Here is a 22,390-nt window from a genome sequence, read left to right as displayed (position 1 = left end):
TATCTGTTCCTACAGACACACACATAAATGAGGTGTTCACCATGTAATTTTGACAAATGCCCCATTTTCTATGGCTGGTAGGTATTCCTCCCCTACACTGAAGAAGAGAGTATGATTTGCATTGTCAGCAGTAGGAGGGTGAGTGAGTGCCTTCTGACCCGATAAAATGTACCTGGGAGGGATGAATGGCGGGTTTCAGGAGGCATACTGCATTAACCAAGGCTTATGAAATCTGTACAAAGCCGTTCCATTGAGTTCCGCTGTGAATAATCTATAGAATGTTTAAAATAAAGGCCATTTTTAAGTTTAAAATTTAAAAGCAGATACATTTTTCTAGAAAAGTAATTGGTATTTGTACTCGTACCCTATCGACCCTTTGTTGTAGAATGTGTAAATTTCTGTTATTTAATTCAGACAACAATGGCAAAGGCAAAAACAGGGAGACCAGTTAGAAGGCTATTTCATATGTTGGCCTGAATTGTAAAGTGGCAGCAATAGAAGTAGGGAAAGTGGTCAGATTCTAGACATAGTATGAAGATTAAGCCGAGATAACTTGATGTGGGATATGGAGTGTAGCACAGAAAAAGGGAGGAGCAAAATGCGTCTGCAAATTATGGAGTTGGCATTTACTGAGATGGTAATAATGTGTTGGTAAGAAATAGGAATTTTCTGGTAGTCGGCGTATAAATTATATGTAATGCTTTGAAACTATAGAAGATCACCAAGGGGAAGAATGAGACAGAAACTAGAAAAGGTCCAAGCAGAGATCCTTGGGACACTCCATCATGTAAAAAGAAGGTGGTAAGGAGGAACCAGCACTCAGAGCTAAGGAGAAGCATCTTGTCAGATAGGAAGAAAATCTGCAGAGCACACAGTGTGTGAAAAGCCACTTACTGCCGATTGGTTAGTTAGACTAAAAAAACAGACCATTGGATTCAGCCATGTGGGGGTCATTGCTGACCTTTGCTTGCATTCTAATGGCTTCCACTGAATTATCTCACTTTTCCCCTCAAAGCAGTTCACTGGGGAATTTTTCTGTTGCCCCCTCAGTTTCAGCTACTTAACACTCTTTTTATACTGTCAAGCCATTTTAAAGTAAATAACTCAGTACCATTGTTTCTTACTCAAAATAAGGCCTTCCACTCAAGGCACATACAAAACTAGAATGAAGTTGAGCATATTATCCAACTGTTTAACTTATTGAACATATAATTGACAATGTCTGCCAATATAGCCACTATTCCTAAGCTAGATTTCCATAAAACATTCCACGATTTCCCTTAATGGTAGTTGAGTGATACATTGAATAAATATTGTGTGTGCTGTATGATAAATTTCTGTAAGAAAGTGTCTTCAGAGATTCTAGGTTTGAGATACATATTCTTTCATGTTTTGCAGTGAATGTGTGTTTTTCTTCCAATAGTTCTTAGTTTACATTTTCTTTCATTGAAAGTTCATCACTGTTAGGTGTTTCTTGAGTATTATAACAAAGTAAATCCACAAGCATTCAATATTAGATTAGGAAAAAAAGTCCTGCAATACTTTGTTGTCAAACACTTGCCACCGATAGATGTTATTTTAGCTTTTAAGGCCTGTCACACTGTTTATTCAGAGGGATCATTTTTCAGATTCTAGTTAAATTAAAAAAAAACCTTAATTTTGGCTTCCCACAGATGCCATTGTGGAAAGCATTCTTAGTACTATGTTATTTAGTCATCCCATGGAATTCCAGTTTTCAACATTGATTATTACTTATAACCCACAGTTTGACCTAGGAAGTGGGAAACTCTGTGTATTGACTCTGACTCACCAGCCAACAATGAGCCTGCTCTGTGGTGGAGTTGACTTCTATGGAGACCTGCAAATCTAAGGTGCTATCACTAGGGTGAAATTTTTTCTTTAGCTTGTAAACCACGAATGCTTTAGGTGAGATGTTGAGAGTAACAGTGTTTTAGTTCGTACATCTGGTTAGATGGTAATGGTTCTCCAGTTTCATGATGACGGGAAAAGTGAGTCCATAGCAGTTGTTTCATCCATCAAGTTGGTAAGAGGGTCTACTTAGTACATAAACATTACTTTTATTTAAGACAACACTTTTGGCAAAATTAGCCATCTCTTTTTTCATATATCCAGTCTTCTCAGGAAGACTTCTGCTCTCCAGGATTTTTCTGAAACCATGAAACTCATGGCCTTTTAAGGCCAGTTGCAGGTTTGAGCCTTAAAAAGTATTGTTTTTAAATGCTGGCTCATACACTTTTCATACCGGACTGTTGCTGTGATGGGTTATATAGATATGTCAAGTTTTATTCAATTGTCATGCTCTTTTAATAAGAACTCCTCAATTTTAAGCCTTGATGTGAATACAATTGGCCACCTTCCCTAGGATTTCTCACTTAAATATATAATCTGCATTACCTACACAGCATTAAGACATCTGTTCTTGAGTAGGAATGCAAGCATTTGCTTTTCATTGCCGGCTTAAAAATAATTTAAAAACATGACCCAGATAACTTTTGGATGAATTCGGATAAGCACATAGGGAAAGGCAGAGAAGCGTGTTTAAATGAATTGTTTCAGGACATTCTTGTGTCTTTACAGAACCACCCGTGAGTTGTTCCTGGCAGGCATTTGTGTCTGCATGCCCTGTCGGCTGCTTAGGCTCTTTAAAAGTAAGACCTCTGTACAATATATCAGTTTGACAGTACACAAATGAGATTGGAGACACCTTTAAGAAGTGATGTTACACAAGGCTGAACATTTATTGTCTTCTCTTAAACACCTGATCATTTTATAATATTGTTTTGTTTTTAACTCTGACAATAAAACTTAATCTTCTTTCCTAACTCTTTGTTAGGTATGAATGAATTGAAAGCTTTCTTATCAGTTTGACGGATACTATATGCTGTTGACTAGGAAAGTTGCAACATAAATCTTTGTAGGCCCTAATAGTTTTGCAACAGTTGCTATGCTACTCAAGGTAAACATTTATATGTGTGTATTTGTCCAAGGAAGATTCATTTTAAGTGTGTTTCTAAAATTGCACTGGCCACAAAAATCCTAATAAAATGACAAGCTATGGTATTTTAGAGGTAAGTAATGACTTATTGTGAAATTATAAGTAGTTCAGATAGTACTATTCCGAACAGGAAATCAGCTTTTCTTTTTTCTAAAGAAGGGGAAAGATGTTAACAAGTGCAGGAAATATTTAAGGTAGCCATAATAAAATACAAAACAGTAAAACACTGATTTTTGAAAAGAACAATGGAAAAGTCAATAAGAAAACTTAACTTTTGCAGCCAAACTTGCTGTCTTGAGCTTGTTCCTATGGCTATTATTTTGTCTGAACTCCTGGGCTGCCAGTTATTTTTCATTAATACAAATATATTTGTTTTTCGGTAATTCTTACATACTGAGTTCACTCTTTTATGGTCCACATTCACCAGGATTTGTGTGATACTTGTTTGGTTACTTGTGTGATTCACAATAGCAGATTCTCATTTCAGCTTTGTTTTGGCAAGATAAAACTCTCTTCTATGATGCAGTATACTTAGCTTCCATAGAATAAGCTTCACAAAGACAATAATTTTCTCTTGTTTTGTTTATAGTGCTCGCCTCACAGGTTTTTACTTCTGTTCATTTATTTTTATTTTTATTTTTTTATTTATTTGTTTATTTTTATCTTTTTTTTTTTTTTTTGAGGCAGAGTCTCACTTTATCACCCAGGCTAGACTGCAGTGGCCCAATCTTGGCTCATTGCAACCTCCACCTCCTGGGTTCAAGTGATTCTCGTCCCTCAGCCTCCTAAGTAGCTGGGATTACAAGCGTGGCCAACATGCCTGGCTAATTTTATGTATTTTTAGTAGAGATGGGGTTTCACTCTGTTGGCCAGACTGGTCTCGAACTTCTGAACCTCAAGTGATCCGCCTGCCTTGGCTTCGGGAAGTGCTGGGATTACAGGTGTGAGCCACTGCACCTGTGTGAGCCCTTACAGGTTTTTAAATAAATACTTGTTGAAGGATTTAATGGACATGGTGTAATATTATCCTTTGATTGCTCCTATATAGATATGGAGAAGTTGATGGCATGTATTAGCATTCGAGGGCTGCCTTAACAAAATACCACAGACTTAAACAGTGGTGCCTTAAACAATGGAAACGTGTTTTCTCAAAATTTTGGTTGGTAGAAATTGAGATCAAGGTGTCAGCAGGTTTGGTTTCTTCGGACATCTCTCTCCTTGACTTGTAGATGTTCATTTTCTTCCTGTGTCTTCAGATGGTCTTCCCTCTCTACTATGTCTGTGTTAAAATTTTCTCTTACGATAAGACCACCAGTCATATTAGATTAGGGTCCACCCTAATTACCTTATTTTACTGATCTCTTTAAAGACCCTGTCTCCAAATACAGACATTCTGAGATACTGCGAGTAGGACTTTAGTAGAATAGAAACTTTGGGTGAACTCTAATTCAGCCCATAACACAACATGTATCTATATTCATTTAAACATTTTGGTATCAGTTTTCTAAGCATGGACCTGTTTCCTTCAGATTTTTAGGACCATAACTGCTTCTATTTATAAGCCAGACATGCCTTTCTAGGATATTTGATTTCTTAAAGAGCAAGATAAACTTCATGTACTCTTAAAATTATATATATATATAAATGTAGAATGATACCACAGTTGTACCACAGGGCAGTGTTTCCCAAAACTGATAAGCTAAAACAACAGGGAGAGTTCATAGAAAGAAAAAATAGAGTTCAGTCCCATTATAGCCTTACTAAGTGGTTTATTATATTTTTGAGGCTCTCTAGATAATTTTGCTGAAGCTGCATTGGATCCTCTTGTATCTGACAATTAAATAGAATTTGTAAATGTAAAAGCTGGCAAGAAACTTGAAGGTCATTGACTTTAGCTACCGTATTTTGTAGTGGAGAAAACTGAGGCACAGATAGATTATGCAATTTACTCAAACTCTCTTCCCTACGTGTGAGTATCTCTGGGATTTAGAGTCCAGTCCCTTGACTCCTGATCATAGTTCTCTCATTATCATGTTATCATTCAGGGTAACTTTCATCAGAGAATTTTAAAGACCCGATTTTGTAACGGATCCTTATCTCATAGAGCTGATATTTTAGAAATACACTGTTTGGCAGGACACTTCATCACACAGATTTTAGATGCCTTTTCTGCTCTTTGACAACCTGTCCTTACAAAGTAATAGACCTGAAAGGGTCTAGGCTAGGGCCACACCATCACCAAGGTTGTCATTACTGCCCTGCAGGTGATAACACAGAAGCTTTTCTCTGGCTGAATAAGGGTTGTGGTTTAGTTGTCTACATTGCAGAACACCAAGAAACTCTGCTTCCTGTTTGTATCCATTGCTATCCACTAAATTGTCTTAGCACAACCTATAGCTTAAAAGTATACCATCATATTTTTATAAAGAATAAAAGACATAAGAAACAGAGAATGTGAAAATCCAATTCAAGTCAAGGCATATTTTGCATATTCTAACCAGTTTATCAGCCCAATCATAAGTATTTTTAAGTATCAAAGGTATTGTTAGAATTTTCTGGATACTAATTATGGGAGAAAATGCTATTAGTCTGTAATGACCAGTAGTACTTTGTTAGAGAGAAAAGGAAAACTTAAAAATTCAAAGACATTTTTTTGTAACTTCTTTTTTTCGTTGCTCCCCCTTTCTCTCTGAGAGTCCCTTTAAACCACTTAGAAAAGCAGAACCTTGAAACTGGACAACTCGGCTGTTCCTTGAGCCAGTGGGTGGAGGGACAGTCATGAGAAGGCCCTTAAATAGAAGCACCACTTCCCCTGTTCTGTCCAGGGACTGATTCTTTGAATCCCAGGAACTTATGTTCATTCTTCTTTCCTGTTTTTTGGGTGGGGACCACTGTGTGTGGGGTGTGGTGGGGAAACAGTTGTCTTTCTAAATTTATCAAATTGTAATTTAAATATTTAGAAGCTTAGCGATTTATAACACCAACTGATCTATACATACAGTAACAGAAGATGCTTTTCTCCCAACCTTTAACATTTGAGGGGAAAAGTGTGCAGATTGCAGATACTTCACTGGACCCAAGGTGTGCATCTTTTGTTTGCCCAGTATTACAAGCTTATCTTGTTTTGCCTTCTTTTGTATTAATATTTTGAACTTCATCTCAGCAATGTTCATTTCAGTTAGCACTTTGTATTACTTCAAAAGAAATGCTCTGTTCAGAGAATCTCCAACAAATTGGAAGCAATATAAGCCAAATCATTCTTGGATTACTGTCTAATTGAAATTAGCCTACATAACAATTATATTTTATGTTTAAAATACACATCTGCACTCTGATGATTTAATAATGTACACTTTTTGTATTAACTTGCTAGCAGCCACTTATTTTATCTGTACAGATTTTGAAACTTTCCATTTGTAAATAATACTTATTCTTTGACTATTACTGACCCCTTAACTTTTACTTTGTAAAACATTTATATACATATATAGGCTTATATTTTTGAAATATGCAAAAATTTGCTTTAAATTTTTGCACTATAAATTTAATCAATAGTAACTAAATTGGCTAAATTAAAATTAAAACCTTTTTCAGATCAGTGTTCTCTATATCTCTAATAGAGTTTTCAGTCATAGTTCTGTCAAAGCAATTTTATGTTCTTTTGGCAATTATAGAAAACACTGGGTAACAAAAACATACTAGATTTAGTGTCTACTCTCAAAGTTTAACAGTCTAATGGGTAGAGCAAAAGCATCATAAAATAATTAGAAAATATCTTAGTCCTAATATTTTAGCCAGATCCTTGACATTATTGAAATTAAGTCTTTAATAGTAACCATTGTACTCTCTCTCTCTCTCTCTCTCTATATATATATATATATGTACTTACACATTTCCATGTATCTTTGCTTATCTTTGTGTATCCTGTAACATCATGTCATAAACCTCAAATATACAAAATAAAATTTGTTTAAAAAAAAAAAAAGATGAAAGGGGTAACAGCTGAGTGGAGACTTGGAAAGTACACATGAGTAATCCAGGCAAGGAAGGAGGCCAGACATTGTCATTCCGCTGTGCTTTTCTCATAATGCACACAAAGGCCCTGGAACACTGTAGTTACTCAATAAACTTTTGTTAAAAAAAACAAAAAAAAGGATGAAATCATTGTTGGCCTAAAGCTGCCAAGTTCATTTCTGCCGATTGTACTCTGTAAGAATGTTCCCCAGTGGGCAACGGGGCACCCACAAAGCCAGGAGCCCCATGAGGGTTGTGCCTGTCCAGAGAAAGGTATTCCTTTTCCTAGTTTACAGGGCAGCTTCTGCTCTTCAAGCCAAGTGCTCACAGAGCAGCCCACAGAAGGAGTCTCTTTCCAGTTGACCCAATGGAGATAATATGGGACAGTGATGACCCTGTTGTGCCAGGTTTCATGGATGAATTGGATTTTTGAAAGGGTCATTGTAATGGTGAAGATTTATGAGGTAGATCAACGGGGGGAGAGTTTTTGCATGTGGGGTATGGGGGCAGATTTAGCATAAGTTAAGGTACAAAGTCTGAGATGATATTTTGTGTGCAGTAGTCAGCGAAGAGACTAGATTGATTGGAACAAAATGTGCATGTCTCTGATGAGTAGCGGATTAGAGGGGAAGGTGAGCAGAGGTCAGTTTTTGAGGACTCTGAATGCTGTGTAAGGAATTTGGATTTTATCCTCCAGATGAGAAATCACATAGGCATTTGTCCAAATTCATCATAGGATCAGTGATATCTTATTTAGTAGATTAACCCAGGATTATGCAGCATAGAACAAAGGAGAGAGAAATGATTAAAGGTAAGGAGATAAGGTTAGAAGCTGCTATTTATAGTACATGTTTTTAGTATCTAGCCCAGGATGGAAGTAATGAGAATGAAAAGGAAGAGCCGATGTGTTAGTGTTTCCCTATACATGGGCATTTAGATTGCTTCCAGTCTTTCTAATCATTGAACATATTTCCATGTGCATAAGTGAAAGAATATTCAGTGCTTATCAGTTACATCAGCTAAAGTGTTGTGCCTGTGTACACTAACTTCTGCAGGCAGAGCAGAGGAATTCCAATTTAATCATATCCTCAGTAATCCTTTTTAAAATTCTTGCCAATCTCATCTGTGTGAAATAGTATCCCTTTTTCGTATGTGAAATAATATCTCTCTTTGGATTTCTCTGATAATGAAGTTCAGCATATTTTCATATGTTTATTGACCATTCAAGCTTCTTGTCTGGAATTTGCCCATTTTTCTTCCATTGCCTTTGTCCTTGTTTTTGTATATTCTGGATACTAATCCTGTGACAGTCACATAGTTTGTCAGGGTATTCTCCCAGCGTCTCTCTGATCTCTTAATCTTGTTTATTAGACATTTTATATTAAGATATATTATAGGCAATTTATTAAGCTGATCTTTTATGGTTTAGGCATTTTCTATCTTGATTAATAAGTTATTTAATGTCAAATGATTTCTACGTGTATTTTGTTCTAGATCTTTGGGTTAATTATTTCTTATTCAATTTTTAATTTATGTGACACTAATTTGCATAACTATGAGGTAATTTTTCAGATGAAGAAAAATGAAAAGTGGAAAAGAAAAGGAAAATTTGATAAACTGTATTATAGTTTTCACTCTAAGTCTGTAATTGAACCATGAAGATATTTTTAATTTTTTTATATGACCAAAAGATACCCACATCCATCACGGTTTGTGGTAATGAAAATTAAAGCCTTTCTCATTGATTTTACAGGAATTCTATCAGAGTTCATCTTCATGAAGTCTTTGCAGAGTAGTTATTTCTAATTGAATTGAACACAATTTTCCTTCGCACATATTTCCAGCCTTAGTCTTTATAACTTCTTGCATATGTCCAGAAGGAATACATTGTCATTTTTAAAACAGTTAACATATCATTCATTTTACTTTCAGCAATTCACAGAAGCTGTGAGTCCTTCAGTGTTACCCCCTTCAGCTTTGCCACTGGACCTGCTTAATAATGCTATAACTGCCTTCAGTACCTTGGAAGACCTTATTCGATATCTTGAACCAGATAGATGGCAGTTGGACTTAGAAGATCTATATAGGCCAACTTGGCAACTTCTTGGCAAGGCTTTTGTTTTTGGAAGAAAATCCAGAGGTAAGCTCCCTCTTCAGATTAGAACTTCATTTAATTTTTTTTTAGCAGCTAATGTTTCAGATTCTTCTGCCACAGCTTAGTTTAAAATTCATCAGTGATGTATTCAATACATTTTTTTCATTTGAGCATATTTATATATTGAATAATAATGTATACAAAAGGAGGAACTTAGTTATAACCCAACAGGAATATATTGAAAGGGATACTTCTGAAAATTCCAGTTATATATTATGTTCAAAAATATCATTGTGACGAAGGCCTTCATTGCATTTTACAAAAATCATTGCTTACTCAAACCTAATACTTGGAACACGTGGATTTTGGGACTCAAGAGAAATTATCATAGCTGCAAAACCAGGTTAGGGCTAGAAAAAGGGGATGCTCTACAAAAATGTTTGTCTGCAGTGTCTCCCATGGGTCAGTATTATATCACTTTGCATTTTCTAAGCCTAGATACTTCTAAAAACTATGAGAAATGGCAACGACCCAACATAAAGTAGAATTCATAGTTTTCAAGGCAGGGTTCATAGCAAGAAAACAAGAACCTAAAAGAACCCACACCATAATAATTTTTAACTATGTAAATTTGCTGTTAAAACAATCACTTTTGCCCATATAGGTGTATCTCTCTCTAAGAGTGAAAGTGCTGTTAATTAAACCTAACTCTACATGGCCAAGGAATTGGAAATAATCTTAACTGAGTTTTCTGTAAGATTACCTAATTTTTTTTAGTAACATTGGAGTTGGAAAGCATCCGTATCAAACACAAATGAAAACGTATAGAAATAACTGTTTAATTACAGTGCACTCAAAATATCTGTTTTAGTCTGTCAGAAATACTGAAATCTACAGCTTTGGAGAATGCAGTGACAGCCTAGAGAATTTATATGAAAGGAACAACGTTCAGTTAATTTGAGCCATTTGCAAGGGCAGATTGCACCAGACATGCTCTTCTAAAACTTGTCAGAAGGAAACCCGATTCCTGCCCTTTCCTGCTCTTAAGAGTTGCAGCTTTTTTGGATCATGAGCTTTAATCTCAGCAGGTCATGTTCAGACTTGCCCAGCCCTGGTATTTCGCTATGCCAACAGACGTGGTTTCCTTTTGGCAATATTTGAAATCAGTGTTCAAGTGCATGGGCAGCCGAGTCCTGTCCAGATGCTGAAAGCTGTTACATATTTATAAGATTTGATCTTGATGAATAACTTGATGAATAACTTACGAGCAACACTTCCCTTCCCTCCCACTTAGGAACAGGAAGATGAAGAGCTGCAAGACTAGCTGAAACATCCATGAATAGAGCCCTTGTTAGCAAATTTGAAGTTGATTATCATGTTGATCTGTGAGAAGCAGGGGCAGTGAATCAGGTTCTAAACTGAGATCTAGTTTTTTGACAGCTGATTTCTGGATTTGAGCCTAAAAACGTCCCTTCTAGCCAAGCCTTTATGCCTGAAAATATATGCCTGGTGCTCACAGATTTGGCCGGAGGCTAGCTTGCATTCGAAAGCATCGGAAGCTGAACCAGATCTTTCAGATATTCATTTAACACTTTCAAAATTGAAGCCCTTTGCAGTTTGCCAAATTTATTAACTTTTTAAGCATGCAGTACGTGTGAGAAAAGCAGTGTATATTTTTGGAACTTTACATAAACTAAAATACAGGTGTGGGATAACATCTATATAGACAAAACTAACTCCCCTCCTGAGAGTATCTCTACAAAAGAACAGGAGTAAAACTTTTAAAAGCTTCTAATTAGACATTGAAATAGATTTCCCACAGAATAAACATCGCAGTGTTACCACATTCATCTTAGAAAGACCACCCTCAGATTACTTTACAGTAATAGACTATCTTTGGACTGAATCTCTTAAAAGAATGAACAACTAACAAAGAAAAATATGACTGTTTTTAGTAGCAAAACTTATTAATGACATTTGCATTTAAAAATAATGATTTTGGTTGGTGATGTGCTCAAAATCTGCATTCTTTAGAAAAATAAACTAATACCCATATTTGTTTTCTTAGGAGATAATTATAAAAGGAAAAAAGTCTGAAGACCAGCTTTTACAAATATTTGGCAGAGGGAAACTTCTTTAATATTATAGTTAAGCTATTCAGAAAGTATGCTTTGGTACATTATCTTTCTTTTTTTCTTTTCTTTTTTCTCTTTATTTTCTTTGCCTTTTCCCCCCTAAAAGTACTATACAATGTTTCAAGAATATATGACATATGACTTATTTTAACGAAGCTTATATGCATTTGAAGGCTTAGCAATAGGCAGCATAAATTTCAAATATGAAATGCCAAATTTAAAATCCTTAATTATATTTTTAGAAAACTGTGGACTGCATTCATGCTTTCCTTTTTTTTTTTCTTTCACTTTCTTCCTCTAGTTCAGGGTTTTCATTCATACCTTGCTACTGCTACAAAAAAATTACTGTATTTTCTAAGTCAAGCTTAACTAGTACTTAAAAAGGGCTTTTGACTTTTGTGTCAAACATGATAAATGAGTGGAAGCTAAGTTAAAAGTGTGTTTAAATTTTCACATTGTAGCAGGTATCACAACTTAGTTCACTTGGGAAATCTGTCTAACCTTTTATTGTGGTTAAGTAAACATTTTAAAGGGAACATATACAATCTCATTTTCTGTTGTCATGAAATAACATATTTAAAACTGCTTGACATAGATGAATATGCTTTGAGAGCTGAGAGCTTCTTCACTCACATTCTTAAGAAGTATAATTCTTAAATAAGCATTGAAAACTTTGGCAACCAGATTTTGTGTTTGTGCATATTTTAAGTCTTCTTCCTCCTTACCCAGGCATTAAATACTAGAGAAAAGATTCAAATAACCCCAAAAATAGTTTTAACAACAAAAGAGGAATGTGTACATATATATACTATTAGAGCAGCAAAATGAAACCAGGTAAAATATGTTACACCATTTAGCATAATGAGCTCATTACTTTTATTAGGGATAAGCTGGCCTATTCAGGGCATTTGAAAGAAGGATTTGCTCTTAAATATTGAAAAGTTTTGCTTTCACAGGATCATTTTCAGATTAAAAAGAAATCTTTCAGTAGCCAAAATAAACAATGACTTTCCCTTGAGTTAGAAAAATAATTTTTTAACTGAATAAGGTGTTGAAATGGACTCATTGAATTAGGATTTCTTTGGTGCTTTCCTATACTTGACTCAGGTTTTGGTCTATCATATAGTTTACATACATTTATAATTTACAATTACCTATGCATAATTTTATAATACATTTCTTAAAATACTTAAACTATCAAACACAATTAAGACAATTTAAGTATCAAAAACACCTGGTCACATGTATAACAAATCCAAGAAAATAAGCATTTGATTCTTAATTATCTTGTCACTTAAAAATTAATAAAAATTAGCTTTTAATTTAAAAAAGTGGATTACATCATGATTATTTCTACTTGAAGCCATCTTTAACCAGAAAATAGTTTTCTTCTTTTTCATTCATGTATATGTTATCCATATTAGTGGAAAGGGTACGTTTATTATATTTTAGATAATGTTTCTAAATTTTTTAAATTTAGGAGAAAAAAACCTGAAGGAATGTATGTTATCTGAAAGTATTCAATGTCATTTGAATTGCTTTATTTGAATATTTCTAGGGAAAAAAATGGGCAGAGATATAAGGCAGAAAATAAATTGTATTAGAAGTGTTTATCCTAATAGTAATTACCTACTATTCATGTGATATATATAAATTCACATTGAACATGACATGTTATTTTGATACAATTTTCCTGAGGCAGAATCATTTTGTGGTTAAAAACAATGGTTCTTTGAGGATTTACTGCAACAATCTGATGAAAGAATATTTTGCTTGGTCCTCAAAAGTAGGTATTCTTTCATAGAATAAAGCATAAACAGCATAGTTAACCAGCTTGCTAAAGGAGTAGAAGCAGGGGTTATAAATTAGATAAATTAAACATTTCTTCCACGCATTAGCAGGGGAGGGATAGATATCTGAAGGAGTTTAGTTTAGTCTAAATTTCCAAGATGGGAAATCATTCAATGCATTTGAAGCATTGCCTTCCTACAACTTCTGCTCTTATGAAGTATGTCCTTTTTATTCACTCATGGTCTACACAACTGTCTTCAAATGTGCATTTTCTTCATACTTTTTTTTATATTTTATGATTCTTATTGCCATAGAGATTATAGAAAGTGCTGTTGGCACATTTCAATAAACTGTTCTTCACTAATTGTATCAGCCTAAAATCCTTTTAAGAATTATATTTGTTTTTTAATCAAAGCATTCATCATTTTGCATTTTATTCTTCAGTGTTCTCCATGTCAATTTTTTTTTTTTTTTTTTTTTACTAAGGTTAAAACGTGTGGCCCTTTTTGTCTCTATAAAGTTTCCTATTTATAGCTTTCAACTGTTTTGTTGGCTCTGTTCTTAATATTACACAATGGCATCTCTTTACTGGTTGCTAAGTCATAATGAAACTTTGTTTACTATGAACTAGAAAGTCCAATTTGCAGTTATATATCTCTAAAATCTACTTACAATAAGAGGGGATATTGTTATGGATATTGCTCATGAAATAACGTAAGATTTCTTTATGAAAAGAGCTTAATGAAATACATTCAGGCTCAAAGCATCAGCATCTATTTTTCTTTGCTCTCTTTTATGCCATATAGTGGTGGATCTGAACCTTCTAACAGAGGAGGTAAGATTATACAGCTGCACACCTCGTAACTTCTCAGTATCCATAAGGGAAGAACTAAAGAGAACCGATACCATTTTCTGGCCAGGTTGTCTCCTGGTTAAACGCTGTGGAGGGAACTGTGCCTGTTGTCTCCACAATTGCAATGAATGTCAATGTGTCCCAAGCAAAGTTACTAAAAAATACCATGAGGTAGGTATACAATTTTCTTTTTTGATTTCCTTTGGGTATTTTATGTCTTTGAACAAAACAGTGAATCTGAAATGCATTTATGTTTGGAAAAAAGATGTAGTATTCATGGGGGAAAAAAAACAAGGTTTACAAATAGTTTATGCCTTTATTTTTTAAAATTAGCACCTTTAATTAAAATTCCAGATATTAGGGATTTAGAAAGATTATTCTCTGGTAGTATAACATGGGTGGTCAGTGAAGTTTTTGCCTCTCATACCAAAAAAAGTGTTTTCTGAGGAAAAAAAAAAATGAGTAAAGTTTTTCAACTTTTAAACTTTTCAAAATATGAAGGAAAAATATTTCAAAGACAAGCTCAGAGATAAATTATTGTCTACTTTGGAGAAAGGAGAGCTTTGATATTTGTTTTTCTACTTGGGGCAACAGAGACTCCTAAGATGACATATTCATAATTATAGTAAACTTTGTATTATTCATGTTGCTTCAAATAACATGTTAAACTTTGTATGGATTTTTTAACCTTTCATCTCTTTATTCTCTGGAATGAAAGAAAATATAGTATGGCATGTTAGTAATTATTGTTTTTTAGGACCCTGGGAACCTTAGAACTTGTACTCTTAATGTTTTTGTTAGTGACGGAGTCTCCCAATTATATCCCAAAACCTCCCCCACCAGCATCATATAGCATCATTCTATCAGGAAGCGATCCTTCCTGATGAGTCAACTTTAATTTCTATAAAACATTTACATTAGACCAAGTCAAAATCTGCCTTTCTGACATCATTTCAGTATGACTGCCTTTCCTTTCATTTTTTCCTTTAAATAAGAATACAGAATAAATATCTATCTAATAAATAAAATGATTTTTCGTATGCATCAGGATTTCAGTGAAATCCTTAATGAAGTGAAAGCCTAGCTCTAGAGTGGAAACAGGGTCCCTTGTCTTCACAAATCCAGTGCTTTTTTTTCCACTTTATCAAATGCCAACACAATATTGGTGAAGGGCAGGAAAATCATGTCATAGGAAGTGTAGTTTATGAAACCTTGCATGTTTAGGTTACCTAACAGATGAGGGTTTCACTGAAGACTTTATGCATATGAAAAATCATTTTATTTATAAAATATATATTTATTTCATGTTATTTTATTTAGTGGAAAAAATTAAAAGTCATGAAGTAATTTTTAAATGAAGCCAGAAGGGCAGATTTTTATTGGTATAATTTAAAGGCTTTGTAAAATTTAAAGTTGACTTTTCAAAAAGGATGGTTTCCAGATACATGAATGGTACCTGATGCTGCTGGAGGAGGAGATGGGATATAATAATTGAGGAAAACTAAAAGATATGGTAGCATGATAATGTTATTAATAAGATTCTTCCTTTTTGTATCGATCACCAGATTTCTTTGGGGGAAGACATTTTAGCCAAATAAATATATTTTCTTAATGATTTTTCTGAGTCCCACGTAAGAATTTTCAGAAAAGCAAGTCAGGAACTTTATATATATATATATATATATATTTTATGTATGTACACACACACACACACACCCACTTAGATGTCGTATCTTCCTTGAAATGCTGGTGTCCTACCAGTCCTAGCGTGACTAATTCATCCTCAGCGCATCTGTAGGGCTTCAAAGATACTCTATTAGAGAACTTTTATTATTTCAAAATTATTGTCTATTTTTGTTTGTTTCTATTGAATTGAGAGCTGAGGAAATCAAAAGTCACATTACAATGTAATGCTTGAGAACACAAACTCCATAGCTAGACATCCCAGTTTTGAACCTAACATTTGTTTGCTGTGTGACTTGGAGCAAATTGCTTAGCCCTCGTGCCTCAATTCCTCATCTGTAAGGTGAGTCTCCAACCCTCATACTCTACCGTGAGAATTTAGTGAGTTGATATTTACAAAACACTTAGAATTAAGCCTGGCAGTTGTCATGCCCTTAATATATATTAGCTGCTCTCTCACTCATCTTTGCTTTTTCACCGTGCCTAGTCTTATTCTTTGGTTATGGTAAATGATCAATAAAGATTTAATGAATTTTGTCCTGAAGCAGGAAAGGTATTCTGGCCAAAAGATCTACAGGATACTCTGACAATAGTAAACTATTTGTTCCTTTTTCTCTGTTCTTACTCGGCTTAATAATTTTCATCTTATTTATATTTTTACGTATTTAATAATTTTTAATGAAATAATAGTTTATGTTATTACATTAGGTCTGTTTGTTTTACACAAACGAACCTAAAAAAAATACCATTCAATTGCCTTATTCCAGTACTGAATCCCTGTTCCCAGTACTCTGTGGTTCTCAAAAGTTCAAGGTCATTTTGTTTGAATGTGTTGAGCAGTGGTCCATGAGCATTTGTTCCTTGCTGGTTCTCTCTGTGTCTTATCTACTATCTTCCAAAATCTCTGGCTCAGCTTCTTCCTGGACATTCCTTTTTGTGAACTTACCATTTTAATTTCAACCTCTCTGTCTAAATTTTCTGAGATGAACTTTAGCCCTGTTTCTTTCCTGGTGGCATAATCTATGTCCTTTTCCTCTTTAATATTGTCTGGGACCTGCTGACCATTTTCCAAGTCTACTTTTCTCTTCCAAAGTCAAAACTGTCAAAACGAATTAAAAAGAAGAACACTAATTGTGTCCTCCACCATTAGAATTTCTTATACAGGACTTACATTTCTAGAACATTAAGAGATTCTTCTGCTATTTGTAAATCTCCATGAACATCAGCGAACAAAGACAGGGGACTTTGATTCAGCAAATGCATCTTGGCATATGCATGCTAGAGGAAGCAAGGATTGCAACCTGGCCTGACTCTTAGGACCATGTATGGTGGCCTCTCTAACCTTTTACTTTACATAGTAAATTTTTGTCCTTGCTGAATGGGAAAATGCATACACGTGGACATAGGAATTGAAGATGTTGGCTATGCCAATATTGCAGTTTATCTTACCCCCCCACCCAACCTCATTCCAGAAACAATTTGTAGCAGGAGTGTGATAAGGAATAGTGCCAATGTCTGAAATGTAGTTAGTCTGACACCCTAAATTGTTCAAAAATAATAAATCAGTACTAACATAAAATAATATTCAGTAGCCATTGAGTTAAATTTCACATTAAAGAAATAAAGTCTAAGTAATTTTTATTCTAGAATTGTGAAATAGATGAGAAAACTACTTTAAAATTTTATAATTTCTAATAGTTATTATGAGACTTTGAAGTTTATCTCTTCAGGAAGAAAGATACTAAATAAATAGAATGTATGAACAGTGACATTCTGAGTTTATAAAATTATTATCTATCACTCTAATAATTCATCTCTGGCCTAGGTACAAATAAAGGCTGTGTCACTTATTCTATCTAAGCCTCTGTTCACTCATGTGTAAAATAGGGGTAATAATTGTAAATTACTTCATAGAATTCTTGTGAGTTAAAGTATGTAAAAACATTATTATCGTGCCTGGCACCCAGTAAGCATTCAAAAAATGTTAGCTAATTAACCTCTGATATTACCACATACTCCAGTGAGGTACGCATTCTCTGTTTCTCTTTTAAGTCTTTAAATAGAACAGTCATAAGACTTGACTTGTGCCTTTTTGGATTAATGAACATTTTTAGGAATGGTAGCTTTTAGAAGTTACTTTATGAGGTTATCTATGTCATATCCAAAAAGTAGAGATGCTAGAAAATTTCATATTATTTTGTGCTCTGGCCTTTGTTCATAATCCAAACAAAATACAATTTCCTAAACTTTATTGTTTCTATCATAAGAAATAAAATGTCATACACTTAAATAGGTAGCAACATCAAATATTTTAAATAATATTTTATAGAATTACACAACTGTATCTTGTTGTCGTAGTATTAAGAGGAAATATGTGTAGTATAAGTGTCAGTCTTGCTGTATTTTTATTAAAACCTTGACAATCCAAACTGCAAATAACTTTATTTAATAGAAGCATCATTGTTATTATTGCCAAACCTCTTCTCACTGCACAGTAGGATCCAGCTGCAGGAAGTTAGCTGTGACTGGGGCTGATGTCTATGAAGTACATCTAATCCATCTCATCAAGTTTATAGAGGACTTGAAGTGTAGCCAAGAAAATTAATGAGTGGCATAATTGAGCAGACTCAGCTGTGGAGTGATCATGTTTCTTTCCACAGTATTTCTTCACTTGAGTGTATTGCATCAAGTGTAAATATTTGTTAAATGTGTGAATAAATGAATGAGTGAAAGAAAGCAACAAACAGAAAAACGAATTGTGTATTGGTAGTTCCAAAATACTTAAGGTGAAATTCTAAAATAGATAAATAAAATAACGATTGCATGGTGAGTCTTTCCATTTAAGTACAGTTCCTTATTTGGAGACAGAATGCTTCCAAATTGTTGGCTTTAAATGTCTGCCCTTTCATGAAACGATGATGAGGTTTTTTTTTTTTTTTTTTTTTTTTTTTTTTTTTTTTTTTTTGGTGGGAGAGTGTTTTCTTAATGCCTGCTCTAGGAAAAATTAAAATGTGTGTCTTTTTTGGGCCCCAAGATTCTTTTCTGAAACGTTACTTGTTTATAAAAGCAAGTCATAGACATTCGTTGATTTTTAAAGGTGGCTTACTATTGTTCCCTTTCAGGTCCTTCAGTTGAGACCAAAGACTGGTGTCAGAGGATTGCATAAATCACTCACTGATGTGGCCCTAGAGCACCATGAGGAGTGTGACTGTGTGTGCAGAGGGAGCACAGGAGGATAACCGCACCACCAGCAGCAGCTCTTGCCCAGAGCTGTGCAGTGCAGTGGCTGATTCTGTTAGAGAACTTATGCGTTATCTCCATCCTTAATCTCAGTTGTTTGCTTCAAGGACCTTTCATCTTCAGGATTTACAGTGCCTTCTGAAAGAGGAGACATCAAACAGAATTAGGAGTTGTGCAACAGCTCTTTTGGGAGGAGGCCCAAAGGACAGGAGAAAAGGTCTTCAGTTGTGGAAAGAAAATTAAATGCTGTATTAAATACGTCACCAGCTAGTTGCAGAGTTACCATGTACCTATTCCACTAGCTGGGTTCTGTATTTCAGTTGTTTTGATACGGCTTAGGGTAATGTCAGTACAGGAAAAAACTGTGCAAGTGAACACCTGATTCTGTTGCCTTGCTTAACTCTAAAGCTCCGTGTCCTGGGCCTCAAATCATATAAAATCTGGATTTTTTTTTTTTTTTTTTTGCTCATATTCACATATGTAAACCAGAACATTCTATGTACTACAAACCTGGTTTTTAAAAAGGAACTATGTTGCTATGAATTAAACTTGTGTCATGCTGATAGGACAGAGTGGATTTTTCATATTTCATATTAAAATTTCTGCCATTTAGAAGAAGAGAACTACATTCATGGTTTGGAAGAGACAAACCTGAAAAGAAGAGTGGCCTTATCTTCACTTTATCTATAAGTCAGTTTATTTGTTTCATTGTGTACATTTTTATATTCTCCTTTTGACATTATAACTGTTGGCTTTTCTAATCTTGTTAAATATATCTATTTTTACCAAAGGTATTTAATATTCTTTTTTATGACAACTTAGATCAACTATTTTTAGCTTGGTAAATTTTTCTAAACAGAATTGTTATAGCCAGAGGAACAAAGATGATATGAAATATTGTTGCTCTGACAAAAATACATGTATTTCATTCTCGTATGGTGCTAGAGTTAGATTAATCCGCATTTTAAAAAAACTGAATTGGAAATCAATAGAATTGGTAAGTTGCAAAGACTTTTTGAAATAATTAAGTTATCATATCTTCCATTCCTGTTATTGGAGATGAAAATATAAAAAGCAACTGGTGAAAGTAGACATTCACATCCAGCCATTACTAATCTATTCCTTTTTTGGGGAAATCTGAGCCTAGCTCAGAAAAACATAAAGCACCTTGAAAAAGACTTGGCAGCTTCCTGACAAAGCATGCTGTGCTGTGCTGGGCAGTAGGAACACATCCTATTTATTGTGATGTTACGGTTTTATTATCTTAAACTCTGTTCCATACACTTGTATAAATACATGGATATTTTTATGTACAGAAGTATATCCCTTAACCAGTTCACTTATTGTACTCTGGCAGTTGAGAAGAAAATCAGTAAAATATTTTGCTTGTAAAATGCTTAATATTGTGCCTAGGTTATGTGGTGACTATTTGAATTAAAAATGTATTGAATCATCAAATAAAAGAATGTGGCTATTTTGGGGAGAAAATTATGTGCGTGTGTGTCCTCAAGACTTATCTCTTGGACTCTGAGAAAATGAAACAAAATTTTGTGTTATGATTTTCATTATGCAAAAGTATATGTCAATTCAAAAGACAAAAAAGGGAAAATCCCTGTGAGCCTTCTCTGCCTCTTGTTTCCAATGCCTTTGAGCAGTGGTTTTATTTTTCTTACTGGTCTTAATACAGATTTCTGGTCATTTAGGTTTCACCTGACTGGAAAGTTGTCGTATGGTTTATGAAATGCTTAGTGATAGGTTGTATGGTAGCATGAAACTGGAAAAAAACTCGCAGGTTTCCGATCATGTCTTCATTGCCACTGGCAGCTACAAAATGGGGTGAGCATAAATTGATTTGGTGTATGGATTAGTTTACATTGCACACTTCAAAATGTGGTTCCTCAATTCCAGACATAGATTCCTATTCAGGGCTGGTATCTTCAGCATCCTTTCCTCAGCCTTTCAACTTGCCAGAGATGTCTAGTGCCCAGGACCTTCTGTCTTCAGACTACTCTTCAGGCAAGCACCCTTTTCCTGTGCTTTGACACCTGCAGTTCTGCCATGCCCCCAACTATGTGGAAAACAAAGAAACAAAATGAGCCTGTGTGTTCTGTCTTACTTCCTTACCTTTTCCTAGTTTTGTCCTATCCATATAGAGGAAAACTAGATATATAGCTCCGTGGAATATACAAAGTAATTGGCAATTTGCAACTTTCATTAGTAAAGACTACTAAGTCTTAGTAAATGGCCTGTTTAACTGTGTTTAATCCATTGTTTCCAATCTTTGAACGAAATATATTTTCCCTTTTTTAATATGTATTTTTTGTTTACTTATAAAATGTTGAGAGCCAGAATTGATTATAAAGGTAGCAGTCCTCAGTTGCCAATTGGTGAGTGGTTACCATGTGAACACTAACCACTTTATAATCACTTATAGATCATCCTGTGTATTTTACCAAACACCCACACACACACACACACATAAATAACACGTGTAGCCCTAATTTCTGAGAAGCCCGGTAAGTATTGACTGTATTGACCACACACTGTTTTGTGTATGATATCTGTGTTTCATGCCTTTGTCCTTGAGACATGGGCTGTTTTGCCTAGTGATGTTTATTAAAAAGCAAGCTTTAAATGTCATGAGGCAGGTGTTCATGTCTACATTTTTCATTTCTGCATTCCCTCCCTCCTCTAATAGTTCTCATGTGCACTTGGAAAAGGTGCAAAGACCAAAGTAATGAGAAGCTACACTGTAAGAAACATCCTGGCTATGACTTGGTTATCCTCGGTGCATCCCTGTCTCCAGGTGCATTGACTGTGGTTTGGTTACCCTTGGTGCATCCCTGGCTCCAGGTGCATTGACTACGGTTTGGTTACCCTTGGTGCATCCCTGGCTCCAGGTGCATTGACTACGGTTTGGTTACCCTTGGTGCATCCCTGACTCCAGGTGCGGTTACCCTTGGTGCATCCCTGGCTCCAGGTGCATTGACTACGGTTTGGTTACCCTTGGTGCATCCCTGGCTCCAGGTGCATTGACTACGGTTTGATTACCCTTGGTGCATCCCTGACTCCAGGTGCATTGACTACGGTTTGGTTACCCTTGGTGCATCCCTGGCTCCAGGTGCATTGACTTCTGCTTGTGATTTGGTTTAAGAAAAGACAGAAAATGCAAGTTTTACACTTATTGTAATATCCTTATCTCTAAAAGGATAACTTCTGATATTTTGGACTGTTTCAATTATGTATTATAAACACAATTTAAAATTATAACATCTTTTACCTTCACAAGAAGGAGTAGGAAAATTGAAAATACAGCAGAACTCTTAGTTCAGATGCTATAACAAAATACTATAGACTGGGAAGCTTTTAAACAACAGAAATTTATTTCTCACCATTGGAGGTTGGAAGTCCACGATCAGGGTGCCAGTATGGTCTGGTTCTGGTGAAGGCCATCTTCTGAATTGCAGACTGTCATCTCTGTGATGTCCTCACTTTGTGGAAAAGATGGTGAGAGAACTCTCGGTGGACCCTTTTGTACGGGCACAATCCTGTTCTTTCACAAT

At 34.9% G+C, this 22,390-nt stretch overlaps 1 protein-coding gene across 1 annotated transcript in view; it reads left to right on the top strand.

The window, feature by feature from the left end:
- The window catches only part of PDGFC (platelet derived growth factor C), a 238,660-nt gene extending 218,342 nt beyond the window's left edge, over positions 1-20,318 (top strand). Inside the window, exons 4-6 of the mRNA XM_011970494.1 lie at positions 8,963-9,170; positions 13,858-14,075; positions 18,710-20,318. Of these exons, the coding sequence (XP_011825884.1) occupies positions 8,963-9,170; positions 13,858-14,075; positions 18,710-18,826 (543 nt within the window). The 3' untranslated portion in view covers positions 18,827-20,318. The remainder of the gene's footprint in view (positions 1-8,962; positions 9,171-13,857; positions 14,076-18,709) is intronic.
- The last annotated feature ends 2,072 nt before the right edge of the window (positions 20,319-22,390 follow it).

This window comes from Mandrillus leucophaeus, unplaced genomic scaffold, assembly GCF_000951045.1.
Source record: "Mandrillus leucophaeus isolate KB7577 unplaced genomic scaffold, Mleu.le_1.0 Scaffold95, whole genome shotgun sequence".
Classification (NCBI taxonomy): domain Eukaryota; kingdom Metazoa; phylum Chordata; class Mammalia; order Primates; family Cercopithecidae; genus Mandrillus; species Mandrillus leucophaeus.
This window is presented reverse-complemented; position numbering and strand designations above follow the sequence as displayed.